The sequence below is a fragment of the Geotrypetes seraphini genome, chromosome 1 (genome assembly GCF_902459505.1).
Source record: "Geotrypetes seraphini chromosome 1, aGeoSer1.1, whole genome shotgun sequence".
NCBI lineage: Eukaryota > Metazoa > Chordata > Amphibia > Gymnophiona > Dermophiidae > Geotrypetes > Geotrypetes seraphini.
In genome coordinates this window covers 386,099,306-386,120,258 of record NC_047084.1, presented here as the reverse complement: position 1 = coordinate 386,120,258, position 20,953 = coordinate 386,099,306, and the positions used below count along the sequence as shown (strand labels likewise).

The following is a 20,953-nucleotide window of genomic DNA, read 5'->3' as shown; positions in this document are numbered from 1 at the left end:
AGTTACAAGTGGTTACATATCGAATTGATCATAGAGTTGCGAACAGCAAGGAGAGAAGTAGGGGGGAGAGGAGGGAGATGGGGGAGGGGAGTAGATCAGAACGGGGGGAAGATTGAAAAGGGGCATTAAGGGTCTTGGTCTCGGAATAGGTGAGTTTTGAGATAAATATAGCTTATCCAGTCATACAAGAAATGGCTCTACAGCAGGGATGCCCACACCTTTTGGGCTTGCGAGCTACTTTTAAAATGACCAAGTCAAAATGATCTACCAACAATAAAATTTTTTAAAAATACACTATACGCAAAGAAAATTTTAACTATCATTTATATTCTGCGGGTTTTCAAAGAGGTCAAGGCAGATGACTTTATGCAATGACTGGGACGAGGATGCTGGCACGCAACGTCCAGGGCGCCATAGATTTGGCTTTAAACTGAGGAAGAGGGGAAAGCCGACAGTCGATCTGACACATCGGACAAAAGTATCAAGTAAGGATACTGAGCAGGGACAGTGTAAAAGAGGGCTGGGGACTAAATGGGATCTTTTGGGAAAAGGACCTAAGGATGCAACACAGGGGCCCAGCGACATGGACATAGAGCAAGGACATTGTAAAAAGGGGATCGGGACTGAGAGGGAACTTTTGGGAAAAGAACCTAAGGACGCAATGCAGAGGACCAGGGCCAAGGACACTGTAAAAGAGGGCTCCGGACTGAGTGGGGGCTTTTTGATAAAGGACCTAAGGACAAATTGCAGGGGCCTAGGGCACAAATGAAATTGGCAAACAGGACTAACAGAGAACAACGGAATCCAGAGGGACAACTGAAAATGGGGAAACAGGTTGAGGACGAAACAGACACACCACAGGAAGAGGATGACCGAGACGAGGCTTGGGGACTGGCAACTCATGAGGGGGTCGCCAGGAGCGCCAAACCATGAGGAAAGCCAGCAAGAAAGGCGAACAACCGGGACTTACCGTATTTTCTCGCATATAACACGCGCGTTATATGTGGTTTTTACATACCGCGCATACCCTTGCGCGTTATACGAGTGAGCGCGTTGTACAAATTTTTTTTTACATAGTTCCCCCCCCGACATCCGATTCACCCCCCCGCAGGACCGCTCGCACCCCCACCCCAAAGGACCGCTCGCACCCCCACAGCCTCCCGACCTCCCCCCATAATGTAGAAGCTCCTACCGGTGTCCTGCTGCTTCCTCTTGGCGGTTCCGATCGGGGCAAGAGGGAGCTCAAGCCCTCTTGCCCCCCCCGACTCCCCGACACGATCGAGGCAAAAGGGAGCCCAAGCCCTCTTGCCCCGCCAACTCCCCGACAATATAGGACCAGGAGGGAGCCCAAGTCCTCCTGGCCCTGGCGATCCCCCTCCCCCCGCTAGTTGTTCGGGCCAGGAGAGAGCCCAAACCCTCCTGGCCACGGCGACCCCCTACCCCCACCCCGCACTACATTACGGGCAGGAGGGATCCCAGGCCCTCCTGCCCTCGACGCAAACCCCCACTCCCCCCAACGACCGCCCCCCCCAAGAACCTCCGACCTCCCCCCCAGCCGACCCACGACCCCCCTGGCCGACCCCCACGACACCCCCATCCCCCTTCCCCGTACCTTTGTGTAGTTGGCCGGACAGACGGGAGTCAAACTCGCCTGTCCGGCAGACAGCCAATGACGGAATGAGTCTGGATTGGCCCATCCTTCCCAAAGCTCCGCCTACTAGAAGGCACAGAAGACTAGAAGGTCAGGCGGCCAGAGTCTTCTTTGACAGTGCCACCGTGGTGGCATATGTCAATCACCAGGGATTCACCAAGAGTACATCTCCTGGTCTGGAGTTGTTCCACTGAGTGAAGCGTCCTCTCCAGGTGCTCTCAGAGTGAGTGGACAATGTTCAAGCAGTCTTTCTTTCCAGACAGACCTTGAATCTGGGAAAATGAACGCTGTCTTCGGTCAATGTTCAGTGCTGGGGTCGTCCTCATTTAGATCTTATTGTGATGGCGAAGAACAAGAAAAACAGACTGATTCTTCAGTCGAAGATCCGAGCCCGGAAGCAACAGTCTGTAGTCTATCCATGGCCTTATGGAGTCCTGTTGTATATTTTTCCTTCCTGTCCCATAATAGGCCTAGTCCTTCAAAAAGTTGCGGCATATTAGGGAAGAGTCATTCTGGTGGCTCCAGATTGGTCTTACAGACCATGGTGCGCAGATCTGATGTGTCTTCAAACAGATCACTGCCTCAAGTTGCAGATGCATCTCAACTTGCTTTCACAGGGTCCAGTATGAATGGAGGATCCAGTTCGCTTTGCTCTTACAGCATGACTATTGAACACACAACATTAGAGCGTAATGGCCATTCAGAAGTGGTCATTGTCACCTTTCTCAGGTCTTAAGAAATTGACTACAGTTTCTGTTTGCACTAAGACGTGGAGGACTTTCCAGCACTGGTATGTCCAAGAATGTGTGGACACATTTTCTGCTCCGGTATCAGTGGTGTTGGCTTTCGTATAACTGAGCCTTGATCAGGGCCTCACAGTGGCTTCGCTTCAAGTCCAAGTCGCTGGGCTCTCTTGTTTTAGAGCCCTGGACTGTAGACTTTCGTTTGTGTCTCACCCAGACGTCGGCAGATTTCTGAAGGGTGCTCTCCACATTTGACCACCATTCCTCAATGTGGTTTTCAGAGGCCTCACCAAGACTCCGTTCAAGCCTTTGGAAAAGGCGTCCCTCTTGGACATGATGCTTAAGGTATTTTTTCTGGTAGCAATCACGTCAGCGTAGCATGGTTCGGAACTCCAGGATCTTTCTTGTCGGGAGCCTTTCCTCAGGATTTCAGAGACTGGGATCTCACTGCGCACTGTTCCCTCTCTGCCGAAGGTGGTGTCGGCATTTCATGTTAATTAGGAGGTTCATTTGCCTGTGTCCCAACCTACAGGTTATAGGAAATAGTATATTTTACTCAAATTAGATGTGAAAAGAGTGCTTCTTTGCTATCTAGAGGTCACCAACGAGTTTTAGCTCTCTGACCATCTGTTTGTGCTGACTCATTCGTCTAAGCGAGGCGCACCCGCTTCCAAGGCTACGATCACCAGATGGATCCAGAAGGCCATTTTGTTAGTCTACATCAGACATGGGCAACTCCGGTCTTCAAGGGCCAGAATCCAATCGGGTTTTCAGGATTTCCTCAATGAATATGCATTGAAAGCAATGCATTCAAATAGATCTCATGCATATTCATTGGGGAAATCCTGAAACTCCGATTGGATTCCAGCCCTTGAGTTGCCCACCCCTGGTCTACATCAAGGGTGCCCACACTTTTTTTGGCTTGCGAACTACTTTTAAAATGACCAAGTCAAAATGATCTACCAACAATAACATTTTTAAAAACGCAAGCACACTGTACGCAGAGAAAATGTTAATTATCATTTGCATTTGAGGATTTTTTTAGAGGTCAAAGCAGATGACTTTAAAATATGCAATGTCGCCTCAGTAACAACTATACAAAAATAGACAAATATACCCCCTCCCCTTTTACTAAACCGTGATAGGGGTTTTTAGCGCAGGGAGCTGCGCTGAATGCCCCTCATAGCTTCTGACGCTAAAAACCACTATCTCGGTTTAGTAAAAGGGGGCCATTGTGCAAAATATAGACAGCAGATATAAATTCTCAAAACAGACACATTTTGATCACTAAATTGAAAATAAAATCATTTTTCCTACCTTTTTGTCTGGTGATTTCAAGAGTCTCTAGCCTTCTGTAAATCCAATATTTCTTTCCGCCGCCTCCCCTTTTTTTCTGTCTTTCTTTCTCTCTCCCCTTACCCCCTTTTTATTTCTGTCTTTCCATCTCTTCCCCTACCCCCTCTTTATTTCTGTTTTTCTTTCTCTCTCCCCCCTGCCCCCCCAAGCCATCGCGCCGATTTCTCCACTTCCCCGATTCTTTCTCTCTCTGCTGCCCCCCGAAGGCCTGTAACCCCCCTCCGAAGGCCTGTACCACCACCCCTGAAGGCCTGTCCCCCCCCCAAAGGCCTGTGTGTTCCTCCCTGACCTCCCGTACAACCCTTTATCTAATTCCAGCAGAGAGCAGCCTGTTCCTCCCTGACCTCCCGTACATCCCTTTACCTAATTCCAGCAGAGAGCAGCCTGCAGAGAGGATTGACGGTACTTTAGCGATCCTTGCAGGTTGCCAAAGGCCTCAGGAGCTGTCTTCCCTCTGCCACGGTCCCGCCCCTCCTCTGACATCAGAGGCAGGATCGCAGCAGAGGGAAGACAGCTCCTGAGGCCTATGGCAACCTGCAAGGATCGCTAAAGTACCGGCGATCCTCTCTGCAGGCTGCTCCCTGCTGGAATTAGGTAAAGGGATGTGCTGGAGGTCAGGGGGAAAGCCGGACACCACAGCACTTCCCAACTGACCCTCGCCCTCTAAAGCAGGAGCAGCAGTGGCTGGCCAGCAAGAGGTAGCGCTGCCGATCCTGCTTTAGGGGCGAGGGGGGGGAGGGTCAGTCACCGAATCGATTCACCTGAAATAAATCAGTGAATCGATTCGAATCGGGCAGCACTATTCCCAACCTCAGCTCTTACCACAACAGGCGGCTTTAACAGGCAACAAACGGCTCAGAGCTGGAAACGCTTCTCCTGGTTGCCCAAACACCTGCGCACCACATCTGTCTTGCGTAGTAGGCACTAAGTTCCATCCCCCGCCGACCTTTTAACCCTGCCCTACCAGCACTCTGATTGGGCGAAGTTCTCCAAGAGGCGGATTAATTGGATGCCAGTCAGGAGGAGAAAAAAAAATGAAGGGAATTATGATTGGCTGACATTCTCCACAAGGCGGATTAATTGCACGCCGATCAGGAGGGGAAAAAAGAGAAGGTGAACCACATGGCTCCACAATTGACTCCCGTCGCCTGAGCAATCAACCAGTCGATCGCGATCGACATATTGGGCACCCCTGGCCTACATTGTCTGTGGGAAACAGTCTCCTGTTTCTGTTAAGGCACATTTGAGCAGAAGTGTAGCTTTGTTGTGGGCTGAGGCTGGAGCAGTCTCTCCAGAGGAGATTTGGAAAGGGGCAAGTTGGTCTATGCTACACACTTTTACAGGGTGGATGTTCTGGCACGAAAGGGCTCTGCCTTTGGCCGATGCAGTTAGCCTGTCCTAGATTCATGGGACTGCTTTTGTACTTCCCAGTTGTCTAGAATAACACATCTATTGCACTGGACAAAGAGATTATGACCTTACCTTGATAATATCTTTTTCTGTAGCTAGATGTGTCATTCTAAACTTCCACTCTGTCCTTCCTGCTCCTGCCGCATTGTGTTTATGCTTCTCCAAGTTGTATCTTGGATGCCAGTCAGCTCTTTGGACCCTAAAAAATACAGTAAAATGTATTAGCATCTACTGGGGTACTTCCTGAGCTTCTTTGATGCTTCTGTTGGCCGTTGTTAGTTCATTGAGTATTTTAGTGTTTTATTTTCAAGCAGAACAATTAATTTGTTTCAGAATGTCAAATTTATTGTCCTTCACATAATTAGATGGAGTTCTTACATGTTTATGTACTAACTGCAGGTGGCAATAGAGCTCACAGTGAAGTAGGAGGGATACAGAAAAAGTCTGGAGTGGATTCCGTTTGCAGATGGCTCACAGCCATGGGGCAATAACCTACTTGTCTAGAAAGACACATTAATCTACTGGAAAATACTGTGTTTCTGTGAAAATAAGACACTGTCTTATATTAATTTTGGGCCCAAAAAAGGCACTAGGTCTTATTTTCGGGGTAGGTCTTATTTTCGGGGTAGGTCTTATTTTTTTTCATGTACAATGATCATCTTTCCTTTCTTCTTTTCCTCCACCTGAATTCTTCCTATTTCCTTTCTCCCCCTCCCCCCCCCCACATGTGCAGCATCTTTCCTCCCCTCTCATCCATCCCTTTGTGCAGTATCTTTCTATCCCTCTCTACCATTCCTTGTTCAGCAGAACCCTTGCAGTTTCTTTCCCTTCCTCCCATCCCCCTGCCACATGCACTCTCCCTACTGACCCTTCCATCTCTCCCCCGCCAACCGTGAGACCAAGGGGGGGAAGCGCTGCTGCTGGCTTCTAGGGCTTATTTACGGGGTAGGGTTTATATTAAGACCGACCCCAAAAATCATGCTAGGGCTTATTTTCGGAGTAGGTCTTATTTTGGGGGAACACGGGATATTATCAAGGTAAGGACATAATATTTTTATTTGGTTACTTAGCATTCTTCCAATTAGTCATCTTTCACATCACCTTACCTTAACAGTTCTTAACACATCACAGTTCTTTAACAGGGTTTCACTCTTATCTACTCCCAGATTCAAGATCCTGAGGTATTGTAGTACCTGGGACCTCTGCATTAAAGCAATACGTTTTCCCAGTACTCTTGCAGTGTGGAATACCTCCACCAAATATGGATATAGTTGCCTATATGATCACAGCTCCTTCAGCATTTTGCAATGAATATTATTTATCCAACTTAACAAATATTCTTCAGAAAAAACTTTCAGGTCACCCAAACATTGTACAGTTCTATTCTGCTGCGTCAATAGGAAAAGAAGAGTCTGACACAGGTCAAGCAGAATTCCTCCTTCTGACTGAACTTTGCAAAGGTATTGTTTCATTTGAGTGTTTACTGTTAAGTAAAGTCTGTTTTATTGGGAACACAGTATGCAGTGTCACACAGTATATAATAAACAGTTGGATACAAATTTCAAGTGTTTCATTTTGTGATACAATAACTACTAATACTCTTATAAGTACTTCCCTAACATCCCAGTTATCAAGAACATTCGAGAGATATACTGTACATCAGTGTTCTTCAACCACCGGTCCGTGGACCAGTGCTGGCCGCAGAAATATCCTGCCGGTCCACAGGGCCGTGCCGGCACGTGCATCGATCCCTGAGACAATGTTCTTCAACCGTCGGTCTGCAATGTGATCGATGCGTCGTCATCTTTGGTCGGCTCCCTCTTCCTCACAGCTGTAGTGTACAAAGCCGCGGGCAGCGGCTCCTACGGGATCTTACATGAACCGGAAGCCTTCTCTCTGACATTGCAACATCAGAGGGAAAGCTTCAAGATGAGGTGCGGGATGCGCGAGGAGCGCCTGTGAGCATGCCTACGATTTTGCCAGCAATGTCATCCACACACTTGGGGACTATTTGAGGGAGCTCCTAACATGCACTCAGCCCCATGTGGGAGCACTAGCAAGGGTATTGCACGAAATTGAGAATGTCAGTAAAGCAGTTGGGGAGCATGTGAAGACCGTAGCACTGGAGATACAAAACTTTGCAGCTGGCTACATCAGGGGAGTGGAGGAGCACAGGGACAGGCTCTTGAAGCACTTGGAAGAGCTGAAGCTCCAGAGACTGCACTGCACTTGCAAAAGTTGCAGCTGGAGCACTGCAGCAGTGATGGAGAAGGAGCCGGCCTGAAGATAACACCGGGGACGGCATAAAACGGCCAGGGGGGAGCAGGCCAGAAGGTAAGGCACAGCATGGAGGGAGGGAGACAACAAAGGTAGGAGGAATTATTTTATTTTTGAATTTAGTGATTGAATTGTGTCTGAGAATTTACATCTGCTGTCTGTATTTTGCACTTTTCAGGAAGAAATGCATTTGTTTCTTTTTCTCTGGGGTTGTACTGCATGCAGAGTCTTGCATCTTAGGGTTTGTTTGTATATATTAGTACTTTTAGTTTTTAGTCCCATATTTGCATAGGGGTTATATGTGTTCTGGTAGGAATGAATGTTGAGAAGCATATGTACAGTGTGCTTTGTGTAGTTTAATTTTGTGGTTAACCATTATGTGTTGTTAATATGATTATATTGTGTGTATATATGAAAAATGAATGGAAAAAATAGTGTTACAATTAGTACTATTATGGGGGTAGGGGTTGGGGCGGAGATTGGGCAGACATGGGCGGGGTCACCCATGGCTTAGCCTAGCGTTCTTCAACTGCCAGTCTGCGGACCAGTGCCAGTCCACAAAATAATTAATTTTTTTTCAGCTGGTCCATAGGTGTAAAAAGGTTGAAGAACACTGATGTACATCAAACAGAGAAGAGCCAAACCATGTATAGCTCCTTTTCTCTTATGTAGCTTTGAGCATAATGAACCACATTACCCCTTTAGGAATGCCTAGCATCTAAATAAACTTAAGAAAACGAAAGGATACCCATAAGTATATCAAGAAATCCTACCCTCTTTACTACCTACCCACCTCAATTCCACAATCGATACCATCCAGGCCCTAAACAGTAAAGGAACCATGTAGACAAAGAGAGCTGACCTTTCTATGATCTCCCTATACTCTTCCAGCCCCCCTCACCCTCTATTGTACCTCCAAGATAAATGTACTCCAACTGCATAACTTAGAAATTCAAGGTGTTCAAGACAAAGCTCTGTGCCCTTGCCGGAAAACATTGTATGTAGGGCTCCCAGGTCATTCAAAAACTCTTGTTGTTTATACATAGGGGTGGTTGCATGAGCGTCCAACAGCATGAGGGAATTATATGCTGCTTTCCAATGCCCAAATGAGGGTGGAACCTCCTCCAGCCAGTGCTGGAATATATACTTCTGGCCCACTGTAAGGGCTTTGTGGATCAACATTTTGCCCCTCCCCCCCTCAGAGTGACTCCTCCCACTGAAGGAAGAGTACCAGCTCAGGGGAAAGGAGCACAACCTTTTGAAGAATAGCTCCTAGAAAAGCACAGAAGTCCCCTCAAAATACTTGAATGGAGGGCAGAGCCAGAATGCACGACCTAAAGTGTTATCCTCCTGGTGACATTTGGGGCATCATCTAGTATCAATTAAGCCCATATGGGATGCCTGAACTTGGGAGACGTAAGCTCTCAATACCACCCAAAAGACTCTCTCCCTATAATATGCACTGAATATAAGAGACTCCTAATCTAAGGGCCACCATTATGATTTTCTCAACCTTCACCCCCAGTTCTGCTGTCCACTTAGCTGCAATATCTGAGTAGTTCCCCCTCTGGCTTACAGGCTCAAGGGCCTTTTAAAATATAATATTGAGGGTACACAGTCATCCCCTTGGTCAAATAAGGTACCCAACCTTTTTCCCTCCCCCAGTGCCAACCCCTCCTTTTTCAAAGTTCAGATATAATGGGTCAAATGCATATAGGCGTGTCAGTAGGCCCCCATCCCTGGATGGCCTAGCAGATCCTCAAAAGACATTCCCTGTCCCAGTAGAGAGTCCACCCATCGAATAATTGTTCCATGGTCCAGTCTGGGGGTGAAGTCCAAATTCCCCACTATTGGAAGCACATCAGTATGGGGAGATATTCCATAATTTCCTCAAAGCATGCCATACCAGTCTCATGTATTTTAGAATCAAATGGGTATTGTATTGGGGCAGCAATTTGTGAGTGGTACCTTCAAAAGATAGTGTGGATACAATGGTTTAAATAGGGAGCTTTCACGTTCCCATGGGATATAGTCCGAGGTACCCAAGAACCAATCCCTTATGTGTTGAAGCCCACAGACCAAATTATAAAGGTACAAATGTGGGATCCCCAACCCCCCTTTTTCCAGCTACCCACCATAAATTCCAGCTTAAGCTTAGGTTTCTTCCCTTTCCAAATTTTTTTTTCAAAGCCGAGATCAATGCTTCATGGTCTTTTCTCTTAATCCACACTGGGAGTTGTTGGAGGGTATACAACCATCGTGGGAATATTATCATATAGAGCAATTCTCCCACTCAGAGTGTGGGAGCGAGTGACATATCTTCAATTGATGTCTAGTATCCTCCAAAAGTCTGGGAATATTACAGTCATACAGCCTATGGGGATCTGATGGTAAGTGTATGCTCAAATAGGTAAAGACTTCCCCTGCCTATCGCAAGGGAAAGGACCCCGGCCAAGATTCCCTTGTCTTGAGTCGAGGGTGCCATGGCTTCTGATTTAGAGGCATTTAATTTAAACCCTGAATAGTCCCTGTATTCACCAATGTGTTCTAGTAAAATTGGTAGCGATGAGACCGGATCTGTGGTATGCACCAGGAGATCATCTGCAAATGCAGAGATTTTAAAGGCACCAGGTTCCATACCCCTGTGACCTCCAGGTTCCCAAGAATCTCACGGATTAAAGGATCAAGAGTGAGCACAAACAGTAACGGGGAGGGGCACCCCTGCATAGTTCCTCTCTATGGAAAAAGAATCAGTGAGGTGTCCATTAACCCACATCTGTCTTAAAGCGCTTGAATTGCATTTCCCATATGTTCCGTTATACCATATTTCCCCAATTCTGCATACATTAACTCCCATCTAACCCTATCAAAGCCTTGTTCCACATCAAAACTTATTAACAGAGAGGGAATGTCTGCAGCATGCACCACCCATAATGATGCTAGAATTGTTCTGATATTTTTAACTGCCCGGCGATCCTGAACAAAACCCACCTGCAGGGATTCCAATAAATCTGGCACTATACTTCCCAAGTGATTAGCTAATATTGAGGCAAGCAATTTAGTTTCATAACAAAGCAGAGAAATGGCTCTGGGAGGGTTGGGTCCTTCCCCAGCTTGGGCAAAACTATCACCTGAGCTCTATGCAGAAAATTGGGCATAGCCTGCCGATCAATAATGACATTGAACTGTTCTGTTAAAATTGGTAGAATACTCTCCCCCATGAGTCTGTGAAACTCAGCTCTATATCTGTCTGGGCCAGGTGCTTTTCCCAACTTACTCTTCCAGATTGCTCAGTCAACTTCATCAACTATAATGGGTAAATGTAGCATTTGGTAGGTTTCTGTGATATCGCTGGGAGGTCTAAACTGTCCAAATAAACCGCCAGATCCAACCCAGTTTCCGGACCCTGGGAATATAAAGTTGTAAAAAATTGACGAAACTCCCATGAAAGCTTACCATCTTCGTGACGATGCCTTCCAGTATGATCCCTAAGGGGCCCTAAGGGTCAACACACACCTTGGGCCCCTCCCTTTATGTACCATACGGACTAACAAGCCTCCCTGCTTGCTACTGTAACGATATAACATATTGGTAATACATTGCTGACTTTTTGGCTGCTTGGTGTAAGAGTTCATTCAATTCTGCTTGAGCAGCCAGTATGTTACTCTTTAAACCTTCAGGCCTCTCACCAGAGGCCCTTTGTAACCACACCAAACGCTGCTCCAACATCAAAATCGCACAATCATGCAACTTTCGCTTAGTGCTAATATATATTTAATTATATGTCCTCTCCATACAGCTTTCGCTGCATCCCATGATAGTATAGGGTCAGACCTATGTTCCGAGTTGTGCTGTTGATATTCAGCCCATTTTTAGTTTAAGAAGACCAGAAAGTCATGATCTCTGAATAATTCCAATGGAAATCTCCAGGGAGCTCTACCTTTCCGGGGGGGGGGGGGGGGGGGGGGAAATCATGGAAAGTAATCCGTACAGGGGCATGGTCAGAGATGACTGTCGGATCAATGTGGACTTCCACAATTTTACTAAAGGTATTATGATCCAGTAGAATGTAATCTAGTCTTACTTGGGTCATGTGAGCCCTGGAAAGATGGATATAATCACGGACAGTAGGATGCAACACCCTTCAAACATCCAAAGCCTCCAAGGCTTCACACATTAAATACACCCCCTTGATTCCATACCCCGAGGTAGAGCAAGGATTGTAGGACTACATAGATGAAATCTCCCCCGATTATCAAGTGCGATGATCCTATCATGCCCTGCAGTTTCGTGATTAAAGAGCAGAAAAAAGACCTTGTCATAGATATTAGGGGCATATACATTACAGATAATATACATGATTCTATCCATTTGCACCTGGGCTATAATATATCTATCCTGGGGGTTTATATATACTACATATATGCTGATGATATCTCTATTTTAATTCCGTTGAATAACGTGACCAACAAAATTTTAGAACACATTTCCCATATCATGACTGAAATTGAACAGTGAACTATCAATTTTAAATTGAAATTAAACACAGAAAAGACAAAAATTTTCTTGGCAAGCCCAAAAGATAAAATTAGCAGAACATCTTTACACCTAAATAATCACGATTACCCAATAACAAAAACCATAAAAATATTAGGAGTCACATTAGACACCCACGTCGCACCAGTCAGTTAAGCCGGCTAAGAAGCCTTCCCCCCTCGAGCGCCCTCCAGTCGCTGTGGCAGCGAGTCCAATCCTGCCGACCACGAGGCGCCCTCGCAAACGCTCCGCCCCCATAGAGGTGAGTGCGTCTTCATCTGCCTCCTCATCCTCTGGGCGTCGAGCGGCACCACAGGTACCGCAGAAAAAGAAAGCGGTACCGGTGCCCTCTTTGGACGAGCGCATTGCAGCCGTCCTTCAGGTGCAGCTTAAAGAGCAGTTGCAGCAACTCCTCCCTGCTCTCTTGGCACCGAACCTTCCAGTCCCGGTGTGGTCTGAGTCACCGGTACCGCCCGTGGAGCAGCTCCTATTGTCGGCTTCCACTCTGTCGGTACCGGTCCATTCAGCTTCCTGGGCTTCCATGCCGGTACTGGCCCCGAAACCGAGAGCTCTTCATCAGGCTGTCCAAACTTCTGCACCATTGCAGTCCTTGACTTCTCCCGTTGCCGCTTCCTTGCGGTCCGGCAAGTCGGCGCGTAAGACCCGACACATTGATCCCTCGACACCGGACTCCTGGGATCGAAGTTCCCAAGTTAGAGATCCTGATCTTTGGGGCGACTCTGAAGAGCCCCTGCTCTATGAGGATGAGGTTTCCTCGGGTGAAGAAGACCCCTCTATACAGGATCCTTCTTCTAAACCAGACCATTCCTCCTTTACGGCTTTTCTAAAGGAGATGTGCGAGTCTCTTTCAATTCCTTTGGAGGCTATCCAAAAAATCCAAGGCATTCCTTGATGCTTTGGACTTTGACCAGCCTCCAAAGGAATTTCTTAAATTACCCCTACATGATATCTTGCGGGAAACTTTCTATAAAAATCTAGAAACTCCCTTGACCATCCCAGGGGCTCCTCGCAAATTGGATTCCTTATACAAGGCCATCCCCATTCCTGGCTTTGATATTCCCTAGCTCCCGCATGAATCCTTATTGGTGGAGTCTACTTTCAAGAAGTCTGCGGGAGCTAGTGTCTATGCCTCAGTCCCTCCTGGCAGAGAAGGAAAGGCCATGGATAAATTTTGCAAGAGATTGTACCAAAATGCTATGTTGGCCAATAGATCGGATAATTATGCCTTTCATTTTTCCTTTTATCTGAAGCACCTAATTCAAAACTTAGCTTCTTTTGAAAAATGCTTACCTGACCGCAAACGCTCTGCTTTTTGTCACTGTTCTTCCTCTCTTCTCCAGCTTCGGAAGTTCATGGTACGTTCAATCTATGACACATTTGAACTTACCTCAAGGGCTATGTCAATGTCTGTCACCATGCGCCGTCTGGCTTGGCTGAGAGTCTCAGAGCTTGATATCAACCATCAAGATCGCCTGGCTAATGCTCCATGCCTAGGAGATGAACTGTTTGGTGACTCTCTTGATTCCACCACACAAAAATTGTCGACGCAAGAGACTCGCTGGGACACTCTTCTCAAAAACAAAAAGAAGACTCCACCTGCCCGGCCCTTTCGGCAACAATCAGCCTATCAGCGACGTTACGCTGCTAGACCCTTACCATCGGCTCCTCAGCAACCTAGACGCCAGCGTCAGCAGCAACGTCAACCACCTCGTATGCAACAGCAGCAGCAGGTGAAACCTCCTGCACCACAGAAGTCCACTCAGCCCTTTTGACTCCGTTCTCCAGGGCCTAGCCAGTATTCTACCATCCGCCCTTCTGCCTCAACCCATAGGAGGTCGTCTTTCTCAATTCATCAGCTGTTGGGAGACCATCACTTCGGATCAGTGGGTTCTCAACATCCTCAGCCACGGCTATTCTCTCAATTTTCAGACTCTTCCCACCTGCAATCTTCCAAAAGAGTCTGCTTTGATCACCCCTCAGTCCTCCCTCTTCCTTCAGGAGGTCCAATCCCTTCTTCTTCTGAACGCCATAGAGGAAGTTCCTCTAGATCAGAAGGGGCAGGGATTCTACTCCCGCTATTTTCTGGTACCCAAAAAAACTGGAGACCTCAGACCCATATTAGATCTTCGCGATCTCGACAAATGCTTGGTCAAAGCACTCTTTATCCACTCCTCACTCAGGGCGACTGGCTATGCTCCCTCGATCTCAAGGAGGCATACACTCACATTCCGGTCAATCTGGCCTCCAGACAGTATCTCCGCTTCATGATCAATCGCTGCCATTACCAGTACAAGGTGTTACCCTTCGGTCTTGCTTCTTCTCCCAGGGTATTCACAAAGTGTCTCATAGTGGTGGCAGCCTTTCTACGCTCCCACCATCTTCAAGTCTTCCCTTATTTGGACGACTGGTTAATCAAGGCTCCTTCATCTCAGGAAGTACTCCTTGCCACCAACCAGACCATCCTATTTCTCCAACTTCTGGGTTTCGAGATCAACCTACCCAAGTCACATCTCATTCCCACTCAGCGCCTTCAGTTCATCGGAGCGATCTTAGACTCTGTTCTCATGAGGGCGTTTCTTCCATCCAACCGCCTTCAAACTCTTATTCATCTCTGTCATCAGGTGCTTCTACAGCTTTCCATCTCTGCAAGACAAATGATGATACTGTTGGGTCACATGGCCTCGACAGTTCATGTCACCCTCTTCGCACGTCTTCACCTGCGTACTCCTCAATGGACCTTAGCTACCCAGTGGTCCCAGGCGACGGATCCTTATTCGCGACACATATCTGTGACATCATCTCTTCGACAATCTCTACAATGGTGGTTGAAATCTTACAATCTCTCCAGAGGTCTTCTGTTCCATCTGCCTCCTCATCAACTAGTCATCACCACAGACGCATCCCCATATGCCTGGGGAGCCCACTTGAATGATTTTCGAACTCAAGGTCTTTGGACTGCCCAGGAAAAGAAGCATCACATCAATTTCCTGGAACTCAGAGCGATGTTTTATGCCCTCAAGGCTTATCAGCATCTTCTCTTTCCTCAAGTTCTACTACTTTGCACAGACAATCAAGTTGCAATGTACTACATCAACAAACGGTGGGACGGGTTCTCGCCTGTTGTGTCAAGAAGCCCAAAAGATTTGGTCTTGGGCGACAGCTCACCATTTATTCCTCAAAGCTGTTTACATTCAGGGAGAGCAGAATTCTTTAGCAGACAATCTCAGCAGAATTCTCCAACCCCACGAATGGACTCTCGATCCCATGACTCTCCAGTCCATTTTCACTCAATGGGGAACTCCTCAAGTGGACCTTTTTGCAGCTCCTCACAATCATCAACTGCCCCACTTTTGCTCCAGACTCTACTCCCCTCACTGTCTGGCAGCGGATGCGTTTCTCCTGGACTGGACCAATCTATTCCTTTATGCATTCCCTCCTCTGCCTCTCATGTTGCGGACCTTGTTCAAACTCAGGAGGGAACAAGCCACCATGATTCTCATCGCTCCACGGTGGCCCAGGCAACATTGGTTCTCTCTTCTGCTTCAACTCAGTTTCAGGGAGCCCATTCTTCTTCCACTGTTTCCTTCTCTGCTCACTCAGCATCAGCAGTCCCTCCTTTATCCCAACCTGCAGTCTCTGCACCTGACAGCTTGGTATCTCTCGGGCTGACCTCAGCTCATTCACTTCTTTCTCAGCTTGTTCGTTCTATTCTTGATGCTTCCAGGAAACCGGCTACTCTTCAATGTTACCACCAGAAATGGACCCGGTTTTCTTCCTGGCATCATCATAATCCAACTTCGCTAGCAGTAGAACTAGTGTTGGATTATCTCCTTTCTTTGTCTCACTCTGGTCTCAAATCTACTTCTATCAGAGTCCATCTCAGTGCCATTACTGCTTTTCATGAGCCAGTTCACGGAAAACCTCTCACTGCTCATCCGTTGGTTTCCAGATTCATGCGGGGTCTTTTCAATGTGAACCACCTCTCAAGCCCCCTCCTGTGGTCTGGGATCTTAATGTGGTTCTTTCCGCCTTAATGAAGCCTCCTTTTGAACCCCTAGCCACAACTCATTTCAAATTTCTCACTTGGAAAGTGATCTTCCTTATTGCTCTCACCTCTGCCAGGAGGGTCAGTGAGCTGCATGCACTAGTTGCCGATCCACCTTTCACAGTCTTTCACCATGACACGGTGGTTCTGCGTACACATCCAAAGTTTCTTCCTAAGGTTGTGTGTGACTTTCATCTTAACCAGTCCATTGTCCTGCCTGTATTCTTCCCGAAACCTCATTCTCATTCTGGAGAACAGGCTTTGCATACTTTGGACTGTAAGCGTGCTTTGGCTTACTACTTAGAGCGCACTAAACCTCACAGATCATCTCCCCAACTTTTTCTCTCTTTTGATCCTAATAAGTTGGGTCATCCTGTTTCTAAACGTACGTTATCCAATTGGCTTGCTGCTTGCATATCGTTCTGTTATGCTCAGACCGGACTGACACTGGAAGGTTCTGTCACGGCCTATAAGGTTAGAGCTATGGCAGCGTCTGTAGCTTTCCTCAGAACAACTCCTATTGAGGAAATCTGCAAGGCTGCTACTTGGTCCTCAGTTCATACGTTCACATCTCATTGTCTGGATGCATTTTCCAGACGGGATGGACACTTCGGCCAATCTGTTTTGCAAAATTTATTTTCATAGCGGCAAACCTTCCCTCCATCCCTCTTTTTGTTAGCTTGGAGGTCACCCATCAGTCAAGAATATGCTGCCTGTTTGTCCTGGGATAAAGCACAGTTACTTACTGTAACAGGTGTTATCTAGGGACAGCAGGCAGATATTCTTGCGTCCCACCCACCTCCCCGGGTTGGCTTCTTAGCTGGCTTATCCTAACTGGGGACCGCGCACCTCCGTTGGGCTGGAAGGCACTCGCGCACGCGCGGTGCGGCCTAACTAGAACTTTCTAAGTTCTTAGAGTGCAATCACTCTAAAATTGTCCGTACCGGGGCTCTGTCGGTGCCGTCACCCATCAGTCAAGAATATCTGCCTGCTGTCCCTGGATAGCACCTGTTACGGTAAGTAACTGTGCTTTATGTGGGTATACCTAAAAAAACTGAAAAAATTAAGAATAGTGCAGAACACACCCATCCGCTTAATATTCGGTCTAAAGAAAAGTTAGCCCCCTACTACAAACTGCTACACTGGTTGCCAATGGAGGCACAAATAATATTCAAGTTCTCTTGCTTTTGCTTTAAACTGGTGTGGGGAATGGCCCCTACCTATCTCTTACCACATTTCGAGCTACACATCCCTACTAGGACAACCAGAAATTGCAATCTTTTGCCTATCCAAGGATCACTGATTGCAAATACAGGTCCTTTCTGGACAGAACTTTTAAGTTTCAAGCTAGTAAACAGCAGACCTGGCTAGGCAATTACATCAACAGAGCCAAGGTGACCTATGGTGCATTTCGGAAAGAAATTAAGACAGCACTGTTCGACAGATTTATCTTCTAATCAGATACCATTTTAAAACGATTAACACAATGCTGATAACTTGAGAAATATGTGTATTTTACAAATTGTATTCTGTAATTCGCTGCCTGTACTGTGACATCTTTACTATTTGTATTCTGTAATTCTCTGATTGTCCAGCTCTCTTCACTGATCTAGAAAAACTCATACATGAAACGGAATTGTTACACCTATCTAACTTAAATGATATACCTACCCTTATTAAATTACATAATCTTCGCCTTCAATACAACTCTCTCCTTAGCACCTCAGCTGCTCGTTCCACCTTTATTCAAGCTTCCACTTATTATGCTGACAATAATAAAGCCAGACACCTTTTAGCAAACTACTTAAAGAAATCAAGTGAAAAAATGTAATATCTGTCATCAAAGATCATTCCATCAATTTAGTTACTAATACTTCTAATATATCATCAAACTTTCTATCATTCTATCAGCTCCTATACTCCTCAGAATCTCCTCCATCAAAAATACTGCATCTTTCTCTTACCTACCTCATCCCTCATTAGAACCTATGGACCATATTTCGCTAGATCAACCTTTTACCTCACAAGAACTTACTGATGCCAATCATTCCCTGGCCTCAAACAAATCCACTGGGGAGCAGGGAAGGGGTGCTGCTGGACACGGGGGAGATTAAAGGAAGGGAGAAGGGCTACTGCTGGAGAGGGGGAGCATGCAAGGGGTGCTGGTGGACAGCCGAAGAAATAGAGAGACAGAAAGACAGAAAGTGGCCAAGGAGAGGGAAAGAAAAAAAGAAAGAAAGACAGACGCACACATCGATTCTAGCACCCGTTAATGTACTGGGCTTAAAGACTAGTTTTGTCAATAAATTTACAAGTATTCCCTTGTTTTGGAAATACAGAGAATAAAATATTGGAACAAAAAGAAAGGAATTTAACAACATTCCTATTAATAATAACAGATTATTATTTCTTCCTCGGACCACAAAGAGCAATGGAGGGGAAAAATATGATAAGGAGATCAATCTATATACAAAATAATAAGAAATATACTTAACGGGTTATAACACCTTCCAATTTTACATCAACCCTGAATCTCCTGGACTAGCTTCTTAGTGTCCAAAAAGGCCCTTAGCTGTTCTGGGACAAAAAATACATATATTTTGACCCAGTGTATTTAATTAAGCATTTGCATGGGTAACTTAGCAGGAAAGTGGCCCCCAATGTTTTAACTTCTTGTCTTATATTGAGGAATGCTTTTCTACGATCTTGAGTAGATCTAGTCACATCAGGAAAGACCCAAATTCTCTGCCCAAGGAATAAAGCTTGAGAAAAACGAGATAACATATGCATAATAGAATTTAGGTCTTGTTCAAATACAAACTAGACAAGAAGCGTTGTTCAATATTGAATTTCTAGGGATTTTTTCATCAACAAATATAGATTATTTAAATCACCAGTTTGTAAATTTTCAACTTCAGGGGTATTTTCCAACTTCTTTTTTTCCAGAAGATAATAAACTTGATTTATGGGTGGCATAGCTTCTGATGGAAATTTTAAGGTTTCAGCCAAAATTTCTTGAGCATGTTGCCCGGTGTTATCCCAGTGGCTTTAGGAAAACTAAGAAATCGTAGGTTCAACCTTCTACTAAAATTTTCAATCTGTTCAATTTTCCTTTGAATGAAAATTTTATTCTTAGCCAAGTTCCCAGTTAAATGCTGTAAAGATTAAACTTCTTTGTCCATCTGGTCAAGTCTTTTGGTTGTTTCCTTTTTATTAGATTCTACTGACTTTGATAAATCATCTATTTTACTTACAACCGTAGCAAATTCTGAAGTTGATTTAGTTATTTCTGTTTCCAGTCTTTGTAGGACACTCTAGATGCCGTCTAGCGTTACCACCGTGGGGGAGCTCAGATCCCTCATCAGTCCCAAACATCAGTGGCAGGAAGCAGTTCGTCTCTCTCTTCGTGCATCTGCAACAGACCTCCCTGAATTGTGTCACTGAATCCCAACATCGGACATGGTGGAAGCAGAGTGAATGGAGGAGACAAAAATGTCTATCTTGCAGCCTAGCACGATCCTTGGATAAGGGATCTGTCAAAGCTGTACTTCTCCAAACCACAATCTGTAATCTTTGAGAGAGAGAATTTGTGAAATGATGGACCAAAAACGAAAAACCTAGAAAGGTTGCAAACACTGACAAGCATATAACATATGTACCAGCATGTATCAGAATAAAGCTGACCAATATGAAACATCTTACGAGTCCAAAGAGCTCGATGAGAGATGAATAGCAGAAACTGAGTCGAAGATGTCCAACCAGATGTCCAAAAGTCCTACCACTAAGATGACATCAGGTGGGCATCCAAATCATGTTCCCATATGGCCTGAAGTGCATTTAAAGGCAGATCAAAAAAGGATTGAAGATGTTTGTAAATCCTTGAAGACAGATGACATGGATCAAACAGCGAGTATTTCAGTAGACAATTGAAGCTTACTTTTTGTGAGACATTGCTGTAACTGAAGCCAGTGAAAGAATTCACAATCAGAAAGCTGAAAGCGGTCTTGCAAGATATTAAACAGTAAAAGCTGAGTATCCCAAATCTGATCAAGCATAAGAATGCCTTTTTGCACCAGTAGGGCCAATATATGATATCATAAGCAGCCAATATATGATATCATAAGCAATACAAAACGAGAGATTAAATCAAAGAGACTGAGAAAAAGTATCTTTTATGCGAAGTTTAAATAAAGCATTCACTTCCAACAGAGATCGGATAGTATCCCTTAATATAGGATAATGTATGCAAGAAGGGAGTTTACAACTAAACACAAACGTGAAGGACAAAGGTGAGAGTAAACATTTCTCAATCTCAATCCAACTGGGACACACGGAGGTAGGGGAAGTGTGGAATAGACACCATTCCTGGCACAGTGATAATTATATAAATTTAGAAAATTCACTCCTCTATGTAGTTTACTACGTTGGAGATATGGAGCCTTGTGATTTTAGGGAGTTTATTACGCCACAAGAAGTGAGAAAGGATTTATTGTACACATGGTCAAATAGACAAGGGATTATCATGGATCTTCTTAATGGTCTCCAGACGACCCCACCAAGTGAATAAGAGGAGAGGCCATTTTCTGAACTGGAGCATCCACCAGAGCCAACACCCATGCCCAATTAAGATTCAATGTTTACTCAAAATCTGAAGAGAAAAGGATACCCAGGTATTTCACTCTATAGGAGGCCCAGCGAAAAGAGAACTATGCACAATCGCGCTGCATACAGTAAATATTGAGAGGTAGAAGATCAGACTTCTTCCAGTTAATTTTGTAATCTGAAATAGACAAGATCTTTTCAATGACCTGTATCAAAGCAGAAAGAGATTGAGAAACATCGGCGAGAGAAACCACTGTATCATCTGCATATAGGGACAACTTTATCTCCCGGGTAGCAAAGGAAATGCCACAT

General features: G+C 45.5%; 1 protein-coding gene across 5 annotated transcripts in view; it reads left to right on the top strand.

Annotated features, from left to right (window-relative positions):
- Positions 1 to 20,953, top strand: part of GAK (cyclin G associated kinase) — a 652,499-nt gene that overhangs the window by 83,830 nt on the left and 547,716 nt on the right. For all 5 annotated transcript variants that reach the window (XM_033916764.1, XM_033916747.1, XM_033916757.1 and 2 more), the window contains one exon: positions 6,506 to 6,620. In XM_033916764.1, coding sequence (XP_033772655.1) covers positions 6,506 to 6,620 — 115 coding nt within the window. The remainder of the gene's footprint in view (positions 1 to 6,505; positions 6,621 to 20,953) is intronic.